Source organism: Manis javanica, chromosome 14, assembly GCF_040802235.1.
Source record: "Manis javanica isolate MJ-LG chromosome 14, MJ_LKY, whole genome shotgun sequence".
NCBI classification, from domain to species: domain Eukaryota; kingdom Metazoa; phylum Chordata; class Mammalia; order Pholidota; family Manidae; genus Manis; species Manis javanica.
This window is the reverse complement of record NC_133169.1, coordinates 93,890,956-93,912,836: the sequence shown is the minus strand read 5'-3', so window position 1 is coordinate 93,912,836 and position 21,881 is coordinate 93,890,956. Positions and strand designations below refer to the sequence as shown.

Here is a 21,881-nt window from a genome sequence, read left to right as displayed (position 1 = left end):
CAAAACCAGAATTCAAACCTAGGCAGCCTAACCTGACAGCCTGCCCTTCCCAGCGGCCTCTCCTCACTTAACAGGTCGGGGAGTTCACTGCCTGACAGCTGCCGGAGGACGGCACTGAGAAGACCACTCCTTACCCTGAGTTCAGTCCTGTGGAACCGCATGGATGAAGAGACAGCTTTGCCCCATACAGGACAGTCCACGTCTTGTGGCTTCTGAAGCCTTTCCATGTCAGCGGCCTCCAGCTGTCCCCTCTGTGGCCCTTTCTGCTGTGGCCAATCAGCATCTGTTCCCCCCAACTACTCTGACTTGCAAGGTCCTAAGGTGGGGTGAATTAAGAGAGGCCACTAGACAGAATCCAAGGGACTGGGTCTTATAATGTTCTGCCAGTGCCTCGGGGGACAGGTAAGTTTCAGGGCCAAGACTACTGCAGAGAGCAGCTTTCAGAAAGACCTTATAAGCGCTGATATTCTAAACACGTCCTATAACCTTTCCACTGTTCTGCCCCTGTCCCGTCCCGCTGCCACGTAGGCACCGTGCTGCTCCTTCTCCATCGCTCCGTGCCCTGGGTACCACTCCGTGCCCTGATCTGGGCTCTGAGGCCCCAGGGAGAGTCTCAGAGGCTCCCTGGCTTCCAGGTGGGCCAATGGGGGTCACCCTCAGACTAGGGACTGAATGGAGATAGGTGGGTACTTGTGCCCCCTGCACCTGCCCTACCTTGGCCATGGCAGGCACAGCTCTGGTCTGGGGCTGCCTTCCATGGCTCCGGCTCTCCCCAACCCTTCCCTTCAGGCCTGAGGTGGTGGCTACTTCCTGCTGTTGTAGTCCCTGGATGCCACTGTGTTGTGTGGGTCCCCTAATGTTCCCCACATCTCTGGAAGGGGTTCCCTCATAAACCCTCCTCAGTTAAACCCTTGGAGGTGTGCCATGTCATTTCTGCCATGGCCAGCCTGGGTCAGACATCCCTGTCTGTACCAATTTTGGGGTGTGTGGATAAAGGGAACCTTATTAGGAGATTCCCCTTGCTGAAGTAACTGCTCCCTTTTGTCCTGGGATGGTACATCTTGACCTCGAGAGCTCTTGGCATCTTACAGACTTGTCTCGGCCCATCGGGATCCATCCTGGCACTTTACTCCAAACCTCAAAAATACTAAGCTTGTATTTCTTCCTATAGCTGCCTTGACTACAGGGTGAAAAATGAGCCTTCCATCTGGAGGCATGGTCATCGAGCAGAGGCACCCTAGCGTAATCAGGAAGGAAGGAACAGAACACATGCGCCGGTCAAAATCAAACCTCCTAACGATGATTTTAACAGCGGGGGGGGGGGAGCAAAGTCTGAAAGGACCCGCCCCCTTCCAGGGGCACTGGTGATTCTATTTTAGTACTGAGCCTCAGTGTCAGTGAAAATTAAACCAACACTCTGTCTCTGCCTGTTATTGCATGTCTGAAAGTGACTGGATGGATCCTTCTCTGAATTTGGAAGCCGTGTTTGGAATGGCCTGACTTAAAACACAGCTCGTGTGACATGTGCAGTCACTCCCAGAGCAGCTGAAGGGAGGCACCAAAAAACAAGGACAGCGAAGCACAAAGGGGGGATGCTTGCCCACCCTGGGGTAACTGTCTCAGTGCAGAAGCTCCCAGCTCAAGGCCACGACGGCAGGTGTCCCAGCTGCTGCTGTTCATCTGCAGTTGAGCTGCCCTCTCACTGGGGCAACTCTGCAAGCTTTCTCCAGACTTCAGGGTGAACACCATCAGGGCCTGATTCAGTTCACAAAAGTCAGAGAGGCTCCTCAGTAGCAGGGGAGACCAGCCAGGGATTAAAGGCATTGTGGCACAGCTATACAGATCCTCACCTTGAATACCCTAGAAACTCTCTTCTGGAGACGTGCTCACTTTTGTTGATGACACTCTTATGGTGTGGGCCCTGAAGCTAAGCTTATTGATCCTGCTGTGGTCTGGCCCTCTTCAGAGCACCGAGGGGATGATCATTTCTCCTGTTCTGGACAGGAATCTTCAATGAGTACAGCCTGTGATCAAAGTCACTTGTCTTTTATGGAAGCCACATGGCAGTACTGATCCGTGTGCAGTCAATGACAGCTCTTAAGAATTTTTTTTCTCATTTGAAAAGAGGAAGAAAGGAAAGGAAACAGTCCCATCCATGGGCATTATCCAGGGATCAAGGAGGAAACTGGATTTGGGGTAAAATAATGATACAGTAATGGTGGGCAGGGCACAGCCAGGGCTGGCTGGTTAGGGGGCTGTATCTAGACTTCTTATTAAAAGAATGGGTTTCCTGCTGCAGACCATTTCTGCCCCATTTCTGGAGTTCCTGGCTACTTTGCCTTGAGGAAGGCTGAACAGTCTGGAGTCAGACTGAAGCTGCTGGCCATCGGCCCCTCCTCTGCTGCTCTCAGGCTCTGTCTCCCCGCCTCCTTGAGCTGATTTCTGTTCATCTCTCAGGTTTGCCCTTTTATTTCTTCCTCGGGGCTCTTCTGCCAGTTGGTCCGAAATCACCAGGCCCCTCTGGTCACCTGTAGCATCATCAGAACACCCTGCACTTTTTCTTCCTAGAACTTGCCAGAACTGCGACTGACTGTCTGTGGAATTAGGTGCTCAGGCTGCCGCCGTTCACCAATGTTTTCCAGTGCAGAGCCCAGAACTTACCACACAACAGACTCTCGGCACACATTTGTGGAATGAATGTATGAATCCAAGGGACTTCGGAGATCATCTACTCACCTGTGGCCCTTTTTGCCATATCCCCGCAAATAATGAGTTGTCTGTCTGAATGCCTCTGGGATGGGCGCTCAGACACACACATGGGGCTCCTCCATCCCGGGACTTCTTATGTAATGAGAAAGTGCTTCTTTATCTGTGCAAATCCACTGTGGCCATGTCTCTATATGCATATGGCTTCCTCCCCCTTTCTGCCTCATTACCACACACACTATCTCCACACTGACTTCCCACCCAATACCTACTCTGATCTTCCCTTGTCTCAGTTAAGTAATGGGGAAGGAGGCACCTTGCACTGGTTTGAGAGCCTTTCATGGGCCACTGCTGTCTTTGCACTTTCTTTTTCTTGCTCCCACTGAACTGTTTATCAGGCTGCGTGCTCCATGAGGACAGAATCCAGGCTCTCTGCACCCCACTGTATTCTCAGCACCTAGCACAGAGCCCAGCACATGACAGGCATACACTAGATGTCAGCTGGATAAAAACCAAACGGCTGTCTCCAGCTGTCCTTAGAAACCCTTTAGATGCCAGGTCTGGGACTAAAAAAAGGCATTTCAGGGGCTGAAAAGTGATACATACACAGATGACTCGGTTGGGCGACCCAATGCTGGACCCAGGCGGTGAGATGGAAGTTTCTGACGTCCGCCTGTGCTGTGGGAGAGAGGGAGAGACAAGTGAGAAGCTGCACCTTCCATTTGGTGGGGAGGGCGCGGCGGGGGCCCAGGAACACAGCTCTCCAGGAACACTACCAATTCTGGTAGAAGTACTCTCTGGCTATTCATCCACTTTCTCTTTATTTTATGCCTTTTTAATCAGTTTCCGAGTGTGAATGAAAGAGAAACACTGTTGGATTTGGCTGTTGGACAGGATGTGGATTTGTGCTTCACATATTTTTAACTGTCTTCTTAGATAAGAAGCTACTCATAGAGCTTTTCATTTTGGGTTATCCCAGTCAGTAATATATTTAGTGTAAATGAATAAAGTAGGTTAATACTCATTCCTTAGCAGTTTGTTTATGTAAAATGTAGAAGTATGTTAAACTTGACATAATTGCATAATATACTAATTCTTTATAGTATATGCATTGCAAATCAACAGCGACTTAAGTGATAAACTTAAAAAAATTTTCTCTGAACAATAGTAATGATGAATAAATGGCACCCTTAACAGAAAACACTATATCAGTGTTAGTGCATTTAACAGAGTGGCAGCATGTTGTGATTAAAAAGTAAACAGACTGGGAAGCAAGGACCACTAATGAACTATGTGATTTTGGGGACCTTAGATTCCTGATGAAAACGAAGGGGCTGGTCATAGGGATTGCTAAATTCCCTTCCAGATCTCTCATCCTACAATCATGCTAAGTGAGGCTATATAGAAATGTTTCCCAAACTGTGGATCATGGACTAGTGGTGGCTCTCAGGAGATGCATTTAGGTGGAACATTTGATAATACTGAGTCATAGAGTGGGAGAGTATAATGTAAGATTCTATTTCAATCCTCTTGTTTAGATCAAGGAAGAAGTCTTAATTTGATGCTCATATACTTCAACAACTTTCTCAGTAATTGCTAATTTCCTCCTTTTTTGAACAGAGAGCAGGCAATATGATTTAGCTGGAATTTTTAAGATGTATTCTTAAGAATTATTTCTTCTATGGATAAAAAAGATGTGGTCCATATACACAATGGAAATTATTCAGCCATAAAAAAGAAAGAAATCCTGCCCTTTTGGACAACATGGATGGACCTAGAGGATATTATGTTAAGTGAAATAAGCCAGGCACAGAAAGACAATCACCATATGATTTCATTTATATGTGGAATCTAAAACCAAAACAGAACAAAATGGGCAAAATAGCAATAAACTTACAGACACTGAGAAGTGATTGGTGGTTACAATAGGGGAGGTGTTAGGGTGGGTGGGTGAAGAGGTGAAGGGGATAAAGAGGCATAAGATCTCAATCATAATATAAAGTAGTCAAGGGGATCAAAGTACAGCATAGAGAACATAGTCATAGTTCTGTAACATCTTTCTATGTTGACAGATAGTTGGGATAAGCATTTAATAATGGTATATACAAAACCAGTATGATATTGTTTATCAACTATATATAATATATTTATGTATACAAAATTTTATTTTAAAAACGGGATTCACTTCACTTTAATTGAATATATTTTATGATTACCTTCTACTTGTGGGAAATAATATAGATTTTTGACTTGGTGATATAAAGTTTTATTTGAAAATTAATTTTAAGTAAAAAGTGTTAAGTAAAAAATAGTGAGTTGATTTAAAGAAAAATATTAAACATATAGCGATATAGGTAGTATACAAATACAGCAAAAAAACATCAAGGTTGGAGATGGAGAACTGAAACTTGAGAAATGACATCAAAAAGGAAGTTGAATGAGAAAAGGAAAATTAGGTCTTCTTACAACTTACATGGGAGAGGCCTTGGAAGAAACAGGGAAAAAAACTCATGGCTCAAAAAAAAATTATGTATCAAAAGGCCAGCTCTTTTGCAAAACTTAGATTAGGTGGATGAGATGGCAAAGGAGACCAGGTTTAAGCACCTGGTCAGAAATTGTACACCTACATTTTTAGTTGAGACTCTTACAGGTAACTTCTAATAGAGCCCCAGGGGCCCAAGTTGATCCCCAGGGGCTGGGGTGTACAGGACCATGGACATCATCAAGTGTTCCCTCAGCGCACATTTTAGGTTTCCCCCCCACACCAGGAGCTGGGCCCCTTCCTGCAGTGTGTGGATCAAGATCCCAGAGTCACAGGACTTCCTGGTACTTGTCAGAGCACAGCAGTGCAGAGGGACACAGGACTGCAGTTGGTCGAGCGTGTGCCTGGGGACACTGGCTCTGGTCATGCCTGGTTGTGTTATTGTGGACAAATTACTGCCCATTTTAGACCTTGGTTTTCTCACAAACAAAGGGAAGATAAAATTCCTTGCCCCATCTGCCCCAATAAATCAAATCAGACAGTGGCTGTGAAGATGTTTGCAAACTGTCAATTCCTATGACAATATAAACTATTATTAGTAACCTTAGGCTGGAGAGAAACATCAGCATGCACAGCTCAGAGAGGCTGCCGTCTTGGTAAATACTGGTAAAGCCTGACTCAGAGACCCTATGAACTCACATTAATACAGTGCTTTACAGTTTTCAAAGTGCTGTCATATCCAATGTCTTTCTCCTGTCAAAAGCCCCATGACGGAGGTGTTACTATTAAGGAAATGTAAGGACACTGGCACACACCTGGGAGTGTGCACACTAAGGAATGACTCTCTACTGAAGCACAGTAGCCCCTAACCTGGGTCAAAAAGTAGCTGGTCTGTTACCACTACCAGCTTGCTTACCTTCAACTTCTTCTCTGCCCGGGCTGCATGTTTGCAGATGGGGTGCCAAACCTCAGAACCTAAGGGTCAGGAAAATAACAATGGCTCAGACCCTTCACACCCACCACCTTTTGGAGTTTCTCCTTGTCCCCCACCTCCCATAGCGGCATATGCACCCTACACAGTAGCCAGGAGTTTCTCTGCAGTATGGGTTCTCTGCAGTACGGGTTTCAGCCATCCACACACTCTTTCCTCCTGTCCAAATCCTACCCATCCATAAGGTCCAGGTCTCACATGGCATCTTCTTACAAAGTTCCTTACCTGCCAGCTGGGAGTGACTTCTCTCTCCTTTGTAATCCATAATTCTTTGTATTTCTCTCAACATATACAATCTTATATCACAGTAGCTTGTGGATTTATTGCCCCAACTAACTTAGGAGCTCCTCTGGGCAGGAGCTGAGCTTTATTCATTGCTACAGCATCCAGCATGGGACTTGGCTGTTGGAGGAGGCCCCGTACACATTTGTGGGGTCAACAGATAAGTGGATGATTGGCAGTGAGTGACACATAGCAGGTGGTCAATAAATATTTGTTGCATGAATGAATGGTAGTGGAGGTGAAATAAAGTGGCAGGCTGTGGCAAACTTCAACCTTCCTTTCTCTTCAAAGACTTGTGGCAGTCTACCAGAGCTATCACATTGAAGGGGAGAGGGTGTCGTGGCGTACATTCTGCTTCAGAGCACTGTCTCAATGTGCTCATTCCTCCAGACTCTTCAAATTTAGTATAATGCAAATGCTCACATTTTATTGCGGGTTGGGGGGTCCAGTTGGTTGGCCCCAAATTCAAGAGGCCAATTTGGAAAGGCATGAGCAGCAGGTGGCTGGTCACATGTTGAGAAGCAGCCCCAAATACTACACATTCTTCAAAGAAGGGACAGGTGTCCTGGATTAGAGGGAAAAATAGGAACATATTATCCCTCTGGTGCCAGTCCTCTTGTAACCAGCCTTAAAAGGAAAGGAGCCAGCAAATGGCTGGATTCCTGAGCACCCAGATGGCATTTGTTTGTCTGACTTTGTTTTTAGGATATGCCTTCCATTATTGTTTGTTGCCTGGAACCCCGAGGGCTGCAATGCTGGCTGGGCGGCAGGGGGATGGTGTGAGATTGAACAACTAGACTTGAGAGTGTGGCGGGCAGAAGAGGGGCCCAGCACGAAGAGCCCTGGGTGCTCAGCTCAGCGTGGTCCTTAACACACCCTCCATACGGGATCCAGTTCCCGCATCCGATAACGATTAGGTGGGAACCGGATGGTCTTGAAGATGATTTCTATCTCCAAAATTCTAATTCTAGGGCCAGTTTTGTCATTTGTGGGACAGAGATCTTTGATTCTTGTTTGCTGATGTTCTCGGATGTTCCCAGTAATTCAACACGAATTTAGGTCCTTGTAATGGGAAGTGCAGTAGCTCTGAGAGCCCAGTAGAGGGACTCTGGGTCTGTGGCTTGATCCTCGCAATCCTAGGGTGTGTCCACTACCAAGTGGTGGGTGGGGGGCTCTGCTTTGGGGAGTGATTAGAGAGAGCATTTCCGGGTCCTCCCGGGCCGCTGCTGCGTCCACCAGGAGCTGTTTACCACTGTGGCTCTGGCAGGAAGCACATGGTACAGGTCACTGCAGGACATGGATGTAGTGGACACAGATGCCTGACAAGGACATGAGATGGAGTGAAAGAGGCACAGGAAAGGTAAAAGGTCAGGCAGAAGTTCTCACGGGAGGAAATGATGTGTAAAGTGATGGGCTCAGTCAGACCAGTCTCTTCGTGCCGTCACATGCCTGCTCTGAAGTAAAGCTTAGCCACAAACGGCTTCAGCACTGTGCATACGGGAAAGCAGTTTACATGAGAAGTGAGGAGGGAGAACAGAAAGGGAGAAAGAAATAAGACTTGAAAAAAATCAGAAATTTGGGAGTTGGTGGTATATAATCTAAATTCAAGAGGGAAAAATTGGTGGTTGGTGGTTAGCAATAAATTTAGGTAAATAAAGGTAGCAAAGGTGACTGCTCACAAAGCCCCCTATGAAATCATGGTTGGATGAGCTTCTGCCATTAGTCAGGATCTCGACGTGACACCAACAGAAAGAAGACGTCCACAGTGAAGGGCATTATTCTCTTCTAAGGACTTTAACCCCAGAGTCTAAAATAGTACCTGGCTCACGTGTTTAAAAAGAAATGAATGAATGACAGGGTGGATCCCACCTTTGAATTTAAAAAAAGGAAGACACAGGGTGGAATTCACGCAGAGGAGGAAGTCATCGGGACGGAGAAGGGACCCAGAATTAGGCCGAAAGGCAGAGTCTTCACCAGGAGAAGACAAAACTTAATGGAGGGGTGGAAATGGCCTTTGGATATTTTAGCACCTCTCTGTGGGAAGAAGGGGTTCACTTGTTGGGGTGTCTTATAAAGTAGAACAAGGACTAAGGGCAGAAGCTCCAGGGAAGGAAAATCCCGACGACCGAGGACTGAATGGGCTCGTGTTCAGAGTGCGCCTCCCGTCCCTGGGAGTATTTATGAACACACTGAGGGGGTCCATGCTCAGCAGAGACACTGCTGAGGAGACGCAGAGTGTGGCAGTCACTCTAACGCACGCTCACGATCCCTCTCAACCCCTAGAGAATCTGTTTCCATATGTATTACTATTTGCCCCATCCAATGATCTTGACTAGAATGTAAGTTCTATAAGCAACAGGATTCATATCTGTCTTACCTACGATTCTCCATAAATACTCATTGAGTGCATGAGCAAACAAAAGAGACATGATATTCTATGAATTCCCTAATCTGGGCTCAGAGGTTTAGACAACTGGTATAATCTAGACTCTGATTCAACAGCTATAATTCCAGGTTGACTGTTTATAAGTATATTCACTAGATTGGGGTTTGTCAAAGTGTGGCCCATGGGCCACCTGTTAGCCTGGTAAAATGCAGATTCCTAAGCCCCAGAGACCCCCCCCTGAAGTCAACCTCCTGGTGAGGACTGAGAATCTGATTTGAACAATCTCCCCAAGTGATCTGTGACTCTATACACTGGAGAACCACAGGGCTGAATACCAGTAAATGTCCCAAATCTGTTGCTTTGGAATGTAATGGGATAAAGAAAACAATTTTATAAAACAGAACTCTTTAACTTAGAAGAATTCAACCTTTTGTGCTTGCTAGGCTCCTGGTTCCACAGGTGATACTCCTGTCCTCTGAGACTGTCACCCATTCTCCAGATTCTGCAGTTAAAACCTCCAGGGAAAGGTACGGACAGGAAGGATTAGCTGTTTCTGTATCAGCAGACTCGGAGGTAGAGATCTAATTCTCCAAAACTGTCTGGAGCCGGGTATTAAGGCTGCTTTTAATCCCTAGTAGAGTCAGCATTCATCTTCTCTCTGTCTGGGTACAGCACACATGGAACATTTTGGGCTTATTCAGTGTTTGGGAGTCCACCAATCTCTCTGCTAGACCTTGAAATTCAACTTGCCAGGACTTTTGTTTTTGTATTAGTGGAGATTTTAATGCCAAAGTGAGAGCTGGTGCCATAGTCTCCCCAAAGAATGCCAAGCCAGGGTTACAAACACAGCAGAGATTGAAAGTGACCCACCCTAAGGTTCTACTTGGCCAGCACAGCGTTTTTTTTTAAGGATCTTTGAATTTAAATGCTTTTAGACCCTGCAGGTGCCCAGTGACCCTCCCTGCTGCTTGCCTCACAGCCCTTTTCACTCATTAAGCAGCCCTTTGAGTTTTAACCTAGCCAGGGTGCTCCCTTAGAGCAGGCTGCTTCTCCAGATTCCCTTTGACTGTAGCAGGGTGAGGTTTCTCAAAGCTGTGCCTTTATGTCAGCAGCATGACCTCTGTGATGTGAACTTGTTAGGATCTTGGAAGGACTCTTTTTAAAACCCAGCAAGGATAAACAAATGCAGTGCGTCCACACAATGGAATATCATTCAGCCATAAAAAGGAATGATGTTACATGTTACAATGTGGACAAATCTAGAAAACATGTCAAGTGAAAGAAGCTAGATACAAATGCCTACATATTGCATGATTCCCTCTGTATGAAATATCAAAAATAGGTAAATCTATAGAGACAGAAAGCAGACTGATGCTTTCTAGGGGTTAGAGGCAGGGGGAGGCTGAACAAATGTTGCGTGGATATGGGTTCCCTTTGGGAGGGATGATGATGTTTTGGAACTAGATAGAGGTGGTGGGTGCACAATATTGTGAATGTATGGAAAGCTACTGAATCGTACACTTTAAAGTGGTGACTTGGATGATACATGGATTTGACCTCAGTAAGCCTGGCCCACAGCAGCTGGACCGCTCTGTAGAGCGCAGGACCCTCTGCTCCTTGCTGGTCACTAGGGTTCCGATGCTGGAGAAGAGAGAAGAGCGAGCCCCTCTGCTGACTCTGACAGGCGGTGACAACAGGATCTTCATCACTATGACCCTGGACATCGGTGAATCCTCACCAGGCTTCAGGCCGCCTGTGTCTTTGGTGGACTATTCTTAGGGGCTTTGGACCTCAGTTCATTGCTTACTAGTTAAAATGTCTGGAGAAACTCTGTGCCTTGGTTTTCTCACCTATAAAATGGGGATGATAACAGTATCTGCTTTTTAGGTTTGTTGTGGGGACTAAGGAGTCAATATATGTAGAGCACACGGAACAGGCTGTGCCTAGCATAGGCGCTCAGTAACTGTCAGGCGGTGCTATTGTTATCCCCCCTCCCCTACCAAAAAAATCTACTTGCCGGGATCTCGTTCTAGTAAGGGGAAAGGAGCGATGGAGAAACCTGAGGACAAGTGGATGGTTGTTTTCTCTCCTACTCCGGGGAGCCGGGCTTGAGTGGGCAGGAGCTGTGCAGCATGTGGAGGGCTGGCCAGGCAGCTGGAGCCACTGAGCAGAAGCCTGGCTTGGCTGCCAGTGTGCCCTTCTGGGATGTTGGGCTTGTGCCCAGGGACGAGGGCAATGCAGGAGAAGTGGAAAAGACCAGTTTGTCTGGACCTGACGTGATCAAGGGGGCTTGAAGCTTAACAAAGAGGTTACTGAAGAAAAGTGTTTAGCTGCCACGAAGCTGGTTACCATGCAGGATATCAGGCAGGGTGAGGAAAGGAGAATGGCGGGCCTGAGCGAGGTGCTGGCTGACGCACGGGGGCTGATGGCTGTGGCTGCTGACAGGACAGTAACTAAGAGTGCTGAGGGCTCAGTCTGCATCAGGAACTAATGATCTTACTGTTATTGTAATATAAGAGAGTGCCTCTGCCAGGCCTAATGCTATACACTTCGTAACATTTATATACTTTATATACTTAAGTAAAAACTAATAATGAAACCAACATTTGCTGACTACGTGTGGAAAGCCCTATGCTAAGCGTTGTTAATAATGATGATAATATTGAAAGTAGCTGGCATTTAGCAGTGCATGGCTGCGCTAAGCCTCTACCATGCGTTCATGGTAATCCTCACACCAGCCTGGTGAGGAGGGCCTATTGTTATCCCTGTTTTCAGGTGGGAAAATCGAGGGATGTCTAGGGAGCCTAGATGCCTTGCCTGCCGAGCAGAGCTGCCTCCCTGCCCTGGCCTGGATGTGGTCAGCAGACCAGGCTCCTCGGAGTCTCTCCAGCCCTTCTCTGCTGACCCTTGCAGGAATGCTGCCCTTCTGTCCTGTGAGGGGCGGGGGCTGGCCGTGCGCTCCTTCCCCAAACATGGACGCAGCCAGTCTGGGGCAGAAGTGGTGGAGCCACACACAGAAAGAAGCAAGGAGCAGAACCACCTGCTGCCCTCCACGGGCCCCTTCAACCCAGCAGTGCTGCTGCCCGACGCTCCTCAGTTCTGAGAGCGGATGAATCCTCTTCTGCCTAATGTTGTTTCAACTGGGGTTCTGCCACCTAAAAAAGTCTAGACTAATAAAATATCTCACTGAACTAAAACTTGAGTATCTGACAAGTTCCTGGCTTGCCTGGCAGGCAATTTTGTTTCCCAGAAAATAGAGGAAGCAACCAGGGAGATTGCTACTCCGGACCTAATTCTGACCAACATGGACAAATTGGCTGGTGAAATGGATGTGACATGTAACTGGTGAGAAAATGGCACATCATCTTGAATTCGAGGTGGCCTGAGAAGAGGAAGTTGGAAACAGACTTTTAAATACAGACTTCAAGCTACTCTGCTATGATATTCTCTATTGGATTCAAGATGTTTGGTAACCCTAAAAATCTAAAAAAAGAGAAAAATTACAGCTCATCAAAAATTAAAATGTACTCTATTTAAAATGAAATATGCTTAGTAGAATCAGATGTTAGGAAATAACCAGTTTAGTACAGCAACAGGCTATGTTTGAAGAGTCTAAAATTATGTAGCAGGATTGGGAAAACATGAGATCTAAAGTTTTTACGCATTACTCCTACAACCTAAGCTGTCAGTAGGTAGATACAAATTAAAATAACAATGCTAAACTACTAAATTACAGCAGCCAGCATTATGCTAGAGCTTCTTAAAGTGTGGTTTGTTGAGATGCGGCGATCACAAGTAATGGCTGGCATTCCCGGCTCTGTGACCTGGGCTGGTCCCTCTCTAATATCTCAGCTCGGTGCACCTCTTAGAAGGTACTCTTCAGAGGAGATGAAGCTCTAGCTGAATCCCACCAGCATTCCCAGCTGTTTCACAAAGACACACGTCGTCCCAGTAGCAGGACCCAGTATCCTTTGAACTAAAAACACTGTGATTTGAAATAGACTAAATTCTGTAAGAGAAGTGTTTGGTGTAATTATCGAAGCAGGCTTTCAGGGCTCCATTTGGGATTTGCATTAACAGAACGAAGGCTCTTCACTGTATTTAGGGGCACAGATACCTATGAAAATGTGATGGAAGCTGCAGATGCTCTCCTTGGAGAAACACACCTACTTGCACACTTTGGCAAGCGTTTTCTGGGTATTCATTGAATTCAGAAGGACAACGATAAACCACAGAGTAAGAATGCTGAGAATAAATGGAAGAAAACTGCCTTAAACAAAGCCCAGCAAGACAGAGCAGCCAGCACTGGCCCAGGGACATAACCTCTCTAAACCTTCTTGTTCTCTGAAATGGAGATATTAAAGGCTTTTAGCGCACAGGGTTGTTCTGAGGATAAAATGGGATACTGCTTTTAATAGTTTAGTCCAAACCCCCGTCCCCACCGAAAAAATACCCTTAGCACTACTGCTTGACACATACATAGTATGTGCCCAATATTAGCTGATGGCATTGCATTATTATTGCTATTATTACTATTATTATTGGTAAGTCCTGTAATTTATTAAAATACTTTCCTTAGCAGAGCAAGGTTTGTCCTAGGATTTCATAATTGATTTTCTGTCTGGTGGATTTTAGTTAAATATACAAATGATAGCCGAGATCTCTTAAAAAACGTACAGCTGAATTTCTGGATTTCCAGTGTTATTCTCTGTCTCCGGTTCTTGGAATAGGGAAGTGCTTAGTGTAGACAGAAGGAGAAGAAGAAAAAAGGTATCTTTCCTTTTTCCTGAATATGGGCATATTTAGAGCAAGAGCAAACTCTATCTTATGAACCACATTTTGGGTTTAGAAAAACTCCCACCAATCTAACAACTGTAACCTTTGTAATTTCAGTGTAAGTTTAGCCCCAAACCTGCAGCATTTTGGCTATTATTTTGCTGCATGAAATCAATGACCTGATTTCCCGGTGAAGACCAGATGAAGGGTTTGGACAACAAACAGATTAGAAATCTGGCATCTTTACAAAAACAGTCAACAGACTGACAGAAAACTTGCTCTTGTCCCCAGGAGCCCTAGAAGTTCTCGAGCAGACAGACGTTGGACTTCTCCCAGTTACAGCCCATTGGAAAACCAGCCCATAGTAATTAAAACACAAGCAAACTAACTAAAAGGACTTCCCAAGGCCAGCTCGCAGTCCCTTGCTGTGTCCTGCCATAAGCTGAGTAGGTGGGGTTTGCAGGCTCTCTAACAGTCTCTTTCCTTACGTTGCTTTATGGGGCACTTCACACCTTCACATTCATTCTCTCCTCTAATATTGGGGAGTTCACTTGCTCTCTGTATATATGGCGGCCTGCCTCAGTTTCTCTGCCATGTAATGCCTCCACCCACGGGGGGACTGTGCACCTGCTGTTTTCTCTGTCTCCATACTTGTCTTTCCCCTCTTCACCCCTCACTCCCTACTCACTTTCAAGATCCTGGCTTGACATTTTCCTTCTTCAGCAGAGTCTCCCTGGCCTCCCAGACGAGATCAGGAGCCTTGTAACCCACTCCCGCTGCCCCCAGACTCCCCCGCACGGCACTCGGCACGGCTCGTCGCTGAATGTTTACACGTCTGTTTGATTAAAGTGGGTCTGCCCCTCCTGACAGCAAATTCCACCACAGAGGCAAGCACCCCGGCTGGGTTCCTCTCTGAGTACCTGGCACATCACAGAGAGCATGGCCTCAGTTTGAGTCCATGAGTGAGAGACAGTGTAATTACCCTCCTCTGACAGGTGGAGGAAGAGACCCAGAGAACGACACTCACTTCTCAAGGTCGCAGCCCATTAGTGGAAGTTCTGGCACTTGAATCTAGGGGTCCTGCCTCTCAGCCAGTTCTTCCCAGTCCTGTGCATGGGAGGAGAGTTTTCCTACATTTCTGCGGAATGTCACCTCATGTCCTGGTTCCCCTGCCCAGGGAAGGCCATCCCAGGCCCAGCTCTCAGTGGCAGCAGTCCTCTCTGGTGGCTGCCACCCCCAAGTCACCCACACGCCGGGTCAGCACGACTCCAGCATGGGTCCCTTTACTCCAGGATCACTCAGCAGCCTCTGAGGCAGGTCCCCGAAGGCCCTGCAATGACTCCCACTCTCCCAGGAGCCGGGAGAGCAGGGATGCGGATAATTAAGGAGGAGGGTGACAGGCCCTTCTTCATCACCAAAAATATCTCCCACCTCCTGGAGGCATTTCTGCTGTGCATTTCGTTTGATTTTGCACTCTAGCTCATGATCACAAAGCTACTCACTTCACTGCTTAGCTCTCTCAATATTCTGTAAAGTTCTGGTCAAAAGCAGGGCGTGGAAGACACAGGAGAATGCAAGCTCTGCAAGGCCAGGAAACTTGCTGGACCTGCTCACTGCTACACCTCGAGCTGTTAGGACAGCACCAGGCCCACAGGCGGTGCCCGATGGGTACTTGTTCAGTGAATGAACTACAAGCTTCCCAGGAGTTCTGCTGGAGGGCTGAACACTGCCTTGCCCCAAGGCCTGGCCTGCTCTGCCCCTGCCTACCTCCCAGCCTGACCTCTGCACGGGGCCATCCCTGTTCCTCCCTGTCTCCCGCTCTTGCCATTTCTTTGTCCACCTGATCCCAGCAGATTCTGTCCCCTCGGGCTGGTGCACCACAACCGTCCTGTGTTTGCCCAGTTACGCCCACTCACTCCTGGATCTCCACTCCCACCCCTCCTCAGGGAGCCTCCCCTGACACCCCCCCCCCTACCCAGTGTGCTCGCACAGCCCCGTGCCTTCCCAGCGTCAGGCTTATCGCATGACAGTCATTTGTGTCCTTACCGACCATGTCCGCCTCCCACTGGGCTGTGTGGCAGGGCCCAGGCTGTGGCTGGACTCACTGTGGACACCTGGGGAGAGCCTGCACATGGTAGGGGCTCAAGAAATAATTGCTGAATGAATGAAAAGGTGATTGGAGGCTAGCTTTGGCAGCTGAACTGCTGGGTTTGTTCAAGCCTGGAAACACAGGTTGAGCCTTCAGTAAGAAGGTCGTAACTGCTGGGCTGAAGTGCTCCTACTTAAACGGGCGAGCGGGAGGGGGCCCTGAAGACCCCTCAGCAGGGCTCTGCCAAGAACACTGGGATGGCCCAGAGGGCTGCCTGGGCAGAGGACTGGGCACAGCACCGAGACTGGTCAGGACACTGGTGCAAGAATCCTGGGGCCAGAGGGCTGGTCCCCAGGAAGCGGCAGAGGAAAAACAGTGCTGATCTGCTTCTCAGAGACTGTCGGCTCCTTCCTGTCCCTTTCGGTGCGTCCTGGGAGCTGTGAGAGGACCCAGGCAGCAGCCTGGTGTGATGCTCTGAGATGTGGGGGAGGGGTGGGAGAGGGAGGTGGCGCAGAGGCTGCTGGGCTACGGCCCAGGCACCCCTCTGAGGCCCTCTGACCATCTGGTCTCGTTCAGCTCGGCTCCCACCCCCAGGCAGAGCCCGGGGAGTCTTGCCAGAGCACCGCCAGGGAAGCAGGCCAGCCAAGCAGCGGGTGGAGGCGCACAGGGACGGAAGGCACATTACATGTCACTTCATATTAGCTACGCCAGCAACTTTCCCGAACCACCCAGAGAGGGCAAAGTAATTGCAGTGTTGAGGACAAGCCAAAAGCAAAGAAAAGCTGAAGTGGAAGGAGACGGTCTCTCCTTCACAGTCATGACCACACAGGACCGCCTTACAGACGCTCAGACTTGCTGACCTGTGAGGTACATCTCCTCCCCTTCGGTGAACATCTGGTGGCAGCGCACACACCTGGCACAGGTTGGGTGGTAGTGCTTCCCTCCTGCCTATGGAAATAAAAAGAAGACATGAGAGATCAGAGACGGGGCTGCTGTCCAGTGGGGGCGGGCTGGGTTTGAACATCTCCTGGGCACAAAGTGCTGCTGGTGTCTTCATGGCCTTTAGGTAGGTTGGGAGTCTACCTGGAGGGGGGAGGCCAGAACTATCTAAAAGTCTGCCCAGGGCACTTGGTGCCTCCACACTGTGGGTCCCTGACGCGAGTTCAGGGCACTTCCTTGGACATCTGCACTTAATTCTGGTGTCAGAAGGGCCTGGAGGCCGCTGGCTCCACTGCATTTCCTGATGAGGAAACAATCCCAGCGTGTTGCCAAGAACGAGGCCCTTTCCACTCGTGGCACATGGGCCTGGGACTTAATAACATTGGATCAATGAAAAAAATGATCTCCTTTCAATCCTCTATCAATTCTTCTGATTTTTTTAAAGGAGAAAGCACCAGATTGATGTCAGTGTGTCTTTAATATCTAAAACTTACTACTCAATCGTTTCAAGAATGAGAACAGGTCTGAGGCATGGAGCCTCCATGAGCAGTGGAACCTAGCTAGAACTGTTCTTATCTTTTGTTCCTGGCAATATGGCAACTGATCTTGGTTTTCCTGTTATGTTATATAAATGTTCTTACATGTGGGAACTTAAAGACAAATTTAAAGTATTAGGTAAGAGTGCTACACAAGGTCACAGACATGACAGAACTTGTGAGAGTGGCACGTGAAGGACACACTTTTAGGGCTCAGTGGACAAGTAATGGGACCCACAAAACCAGGTCCTGAGCCTCTGCTCCACACCAGTGCCAGGACTGCATCACCTGGGCGCCTGCACCCCATCTCCAGCTCACTCCAGTCTGGCTTGGGTGAGCCCCCTTCACTATTCCCATGTTCCTTCCCTACAACTATTTCCAGTAAAAATGGAAATGATTTGCAGCTGCAAGTACTTTTATAGGGGCAGAAACAGCCCCAGTGAAGGTCAGGCCTCACAGTCTCCCGGGAAGCCAGGAGCAGTGCTGGAGCTGGACCCGTGAGGGCTGGTCACCAGCCCAGCACTCACTCCTGTGCCCACAATCCTGGCCCTACAGTCCCAGCCAAGAGGGGCTGGCCCTTCAGTGGTGGTGCCTGAATTTCTATGTGGGAGGAGCTTGGCACAGTCACTGGGCTGGAAGGAAGGGATTATTTTGAAGGTATGTCTATAGGTGATGGCAGGGCTTTTGAGGGGATATGCCTGGAGGGAACTGATGGACACTGGTGACTGTAAAAGGTCCCTTCCCAAACCTTCACTTCCATGCTAATGAGTTCCTTCTAAATAAAAAATTATAACTGCATAATGCTGAAGGTCTATTTCAGAATCTTTTTGGAAGGTGGCAAGAATGGGCTCGCCTATTCTGAGGATAGTTGATAGATTATAAAAACTTAGCAAGAATGTGGAAAGGACAGATTTTTAAAAAAGAAAAAAATTCCAATATCCTTTTTTCTGTCTTGGTTGTGTGGCTCCACCAATGATAAAATGTCCTTATCGTCATCAAAGCAAAACTGTGCAAACTTTGGAAGAAGCCTGCTATTTTCCCAAGCTGAGATAGTGTGGGACTGATTCGCTCATACCCTGAAAGGATAATCGGTTTAATTAGTAGCCTCTTCTTACTTTGTGTCTCTTTATTATTTCAATTATAGACCTGTTTTCCAGAATGGCAATAGCACCCTGGCAAACTGAAGCTTGGTGTCTTCCCCCATGTCCCGCCCTACCGCCCCGCTCCAGCTGAACGAGGCCACGCACCCATCTCAGCAACGACTTGAAAACGACCTGAGGCAGGGAGGCTGCCAGAGCAGCTGGCACCCGCCGGCGGACACTGAGTCAGCAAGGAACGGTGAGACACTCATCTGTTAACAGACCTAACTCAAGAAAGTTGAGAAGAAAAATGGGGCCTTATTGTTGGGGCCTGAGACCACAGTGAGGTTAGGAAAGGTGGCCCTGGGACACAGGGCCTGGGGCTGTCCTCGGTGAGGACACAGACTGAGGAGGAGGGAGGAGGGCCGCTGGCCCTTGGTGTGCTGAGCTTGATCACAGGGAAGGGTGGCCAGGCGGCCTGGGGAGGCAATGAGGAGGGGAAACAGCACTTAATTAAGTGTCAACTCTGCACCAAGAAATGCACTGGGAGCTGTAGTGGGTGACTGTTATTTTGGCCTGGCCAACGTCCTTCCCCCTCCTTCTAGAAACAGCATCTGGCCTCCCCTGGGTGGGCATACATATGCCCCTCATCAGTGCCTGTGGTTACATAGGGCTCACCCCACCAACAAGCCACCCCAGCTCTGTGGTCACGGTTCTTGGTCTGGAGATTATCTGGTGAGAGCCGGTCCCAGGAAGTTCGGTGAGCTAGCAGAGAAGAGAGACTCTTCTTCCATTTGGGATGCTGGCTAATAGGATGTAAGCTAGGGGTGTCCAACTTCCCCTCATGCAGGACAGTCTTCCTGAGAATAATGGCCCACAGAGAAGAAAGTGGAGACGCCCCCAGTGCGTTTGTTTGGGTGCTGGATCCAACGATGCCTGAAGCCAGACCTACTCCTGGGCTTTGTATTATGGGAGCTGATAAATTTCCCTTTTTGTTCAGACCCACTTAAGTATAGTTTCTGCACCAAAAAAGGCCTGAATAACTGCAAAGGAGAACACACTCCTGTGTGTGTCCTCTGCTCCCTCAAACGACTAACACACTCATAGCACTTGTGACACCAGATGTGTGGGGGTCTTCGTCACACCAAGCAGTTCTCTGGGACCACAGCTGGTGTCTTACAATTTAACTCAATTCTGACACTACCTACTTGGAGATAGCACCAGACCCCACAAGTTAAGGGTTCAGTCCCACAAGACTGTCCCCCTTTCCCCTCTTCAGATGTCGATTGTCAGTCCCAGGTTGTCATGTCACCTTACTTGGGATCAACTGGCTATAAATTGGGGTTCCCACAACCCCTGAATTGCGTTCAGTGATTTGGTAGAACGGCTCACAGGACTTGAGGAAACACTTAAATTACCAGTTTATTATAAAAGGATATGATAAAGGGTACAGAATATCCTGTCACCCAGGAAATTCCAAGGGATTTAGGAGCGCTGTGTCAGGAACTGGGGTGAAAGATCAAATAATAGAACAACGCTCCTACCTCTTTTATCACTTAGAAAGTTACCAAGATTTTAGAAGCTCTGTGCCAGGAACTGGGGACAGAGACCAATATATATGTTTTCTATTATTTCACACTAACATATCCATCAAGAGTTAAATAACAGTAGAATTCTCCATTGATAGAGAAAGACACTAAGACTGCAAGAAAGTGACAGGCTTAAGGTTTCACAGACAGAAGCAGTAAAACTGGAATCCAAGTCTGTCCCTGAGTGGCCCCACACTCTAGGCAGCCATGAGGGAATGCAGGAGCCTGGACTCCCAGGCTATGGCTCCGTCCCTACCAGATGCCGCGTGTGACCCTGGAGAAGCAGCACATGCCTTGGGCTCACTTTTCTCATCTGTGAAATGGGGAGGGTCAACCAGCTGACTGCTAAAGGTCTTTTCTGGCTCTAAGAAAAAAAAATCAATACATCCATGATGCTAATGGAGCCTCGTAGAAATGGACTCAATAGAAACCCTCTCCCAACAGCAGCCAGGAGGAAGAGGCACCCACAATGCTGAAGGAAAGTAACATACGAGGAAAAGACATCCACAGGTGACACAATCTCAGAGCAGCTCTAACATGCTGGGCAGCTTCCCGTCTGCAGCTCTGTGTGTGATCCAAGGTTTACCTTCTGGAAAGAAAAGCCTGCTGTGATGACCTCTCATCCTGCTCACCTTTACCCCCACTACAGTGGGGACACCTCTCCCCAACATTCCTGCAAACTCCACAAACTTCTCCTGAAGGTGACCTTCCCACACACCCCACAGCTTTTTCTCAGTCAACACAGTCCCTGACTGCCCTGCAGGACCTCTCCAGCGCTCTGATCTCGCCTCTTCCCTGGAGCTGCCCCTTCCTGCGCCACCCCAGCCCTGGACCCAAGCTCCTCCCTCGACTGGTCTTGCTCTTTGCGGCACCTCCTCAGCCCGCCAGCAGCCCAGGGCCGCCTCCGGCCCGCTTCCTCTCTCTGTCTCTCCCTGAGGTCCTGATGGCCTCCACGGTGCTGGTATTCACATCCTAGCATTTTTTTGAGATTGGTCCCTCCAGGCCGGAGCTCTGTTCCTGAACTCTGTTCTACATTTCAGGCTGCCTTCTTGAGACTTTCCTGGATTTTTTTTCCCCTGGAACTTCAATTCCAACCTGTCCCAAAATGAACTCGCGGAGTTTCTGCCGGGATGACCTTCTTCTCCTGCCCCCTCAGCTCTGCAGATGGCGCCGCCGTCTCCTTCCTCTCACCCAAGCTAGACACTTCGGCACGACTGTCGGCCTCTTCTCCGTCTGTCCTCATGTCCGTAGGTTGTCCCACAGATGCAAGGCATTGGGATCCGACTCCCATGACCTTGGAGATGGGGTGGTTGCCTCCCTACTCAGGCCTCCCAGGGGGATCACGGCCTCCTCACTGGGCTCCTGCTCCCAGTGTCTCCTTCACACTGAGCCTGTGTACATGATGCTATCCCCTCCGAGGTGCAGCGCTAAGCACGCCACGTCCGCTCGGTCTTGCATGGTCCCCTATGGCCCAGTGAATCACACACGTTCAAACTCCTCTCCCTGGTGTCAGGCCCTTGGGAACCTGGGCCCAACATCCTACCTGGGTTCCTGTTTCATTGCTTATCCTCCACACTGCACTCCAACTGCTTCCTGGAAATGCTAAATAGTTTATCAATTCTATGCATTTTTCTTATTCTCTTTGATTTCCTACAATTTTTAAAAACATAACCTTATGTTGCTCCTAGGTTTAAAATCTCCAATGACTTCCCATGGCACTTACTATAAAATCCACAGTCCCAAACAGATCCACAAAGCCCTATATGATATGCCATATGTGATACACTCCATCATCTCCTAGCTCCAAATTATATACTTCAGTTACACTGGCCTTTCCCTCTGTTCTCTGCATGGGTCAAGGTCATTCTTACATTAGCTCTTCACATGACAGCCTCTTTCCCATCCTCAGGGCTCAGCTTCAAAGGACTCCTCAGAAAGTGCTTTCCTGGTTGCTACCCTCTCTCTGCTGAGCCTGGATGCGGCTGTAGAATTCTCAGCAAAGTGCAGACTCCAGGTATATGATCAA

The 21,881-nt window shown here is 48.3% G+C and overlaps 1 protein-coding gene across 11 annotated transcripts in view; it reads right to left on the bottom strand.

Annotated features, from left to right (window-relative positions):
* Window positions 1-21,881, bottom strand: part of ABLIM3 (actin binding LIM protein family member 3) — a 101,771-nt gene that overhangs the window by 20,138 nt on the left and 59,752 nt on the right. For 9 of the 11 annotated variants that reach the window (XR_012125246.1, XR_012125245.1, XR_012125244.1 and 6 more), the window contains 4 exons: window positions 16,573-16,660; window positions 6,885-7,026; window positions 6,105-6,163; window positions 3,313-3,384 (listed from right to left, as the gene is read on the bottom strand). Coding sequence is in view for 1 of the 11 variants with exons in the window: in XM_073222003.1 (XP_073078104.1) it covers window positions 3,313-3,384; window positions 6,105-6,163; window positions 16,573-16,660 (219 nt within the window). In the remaining 10 variants the exon portion in view is untranslated. The remainder of the gene's footprint in view (window positions 1-3,312; window positions 3,385-6,104; window positions 6,164-6,884; window positions 7,027-16,572; window positions 16,661-21,881) is intronic. The other 2 variants (XR_012125252.1, XM_073222003.1) reach the window with 1 other exon arrangement.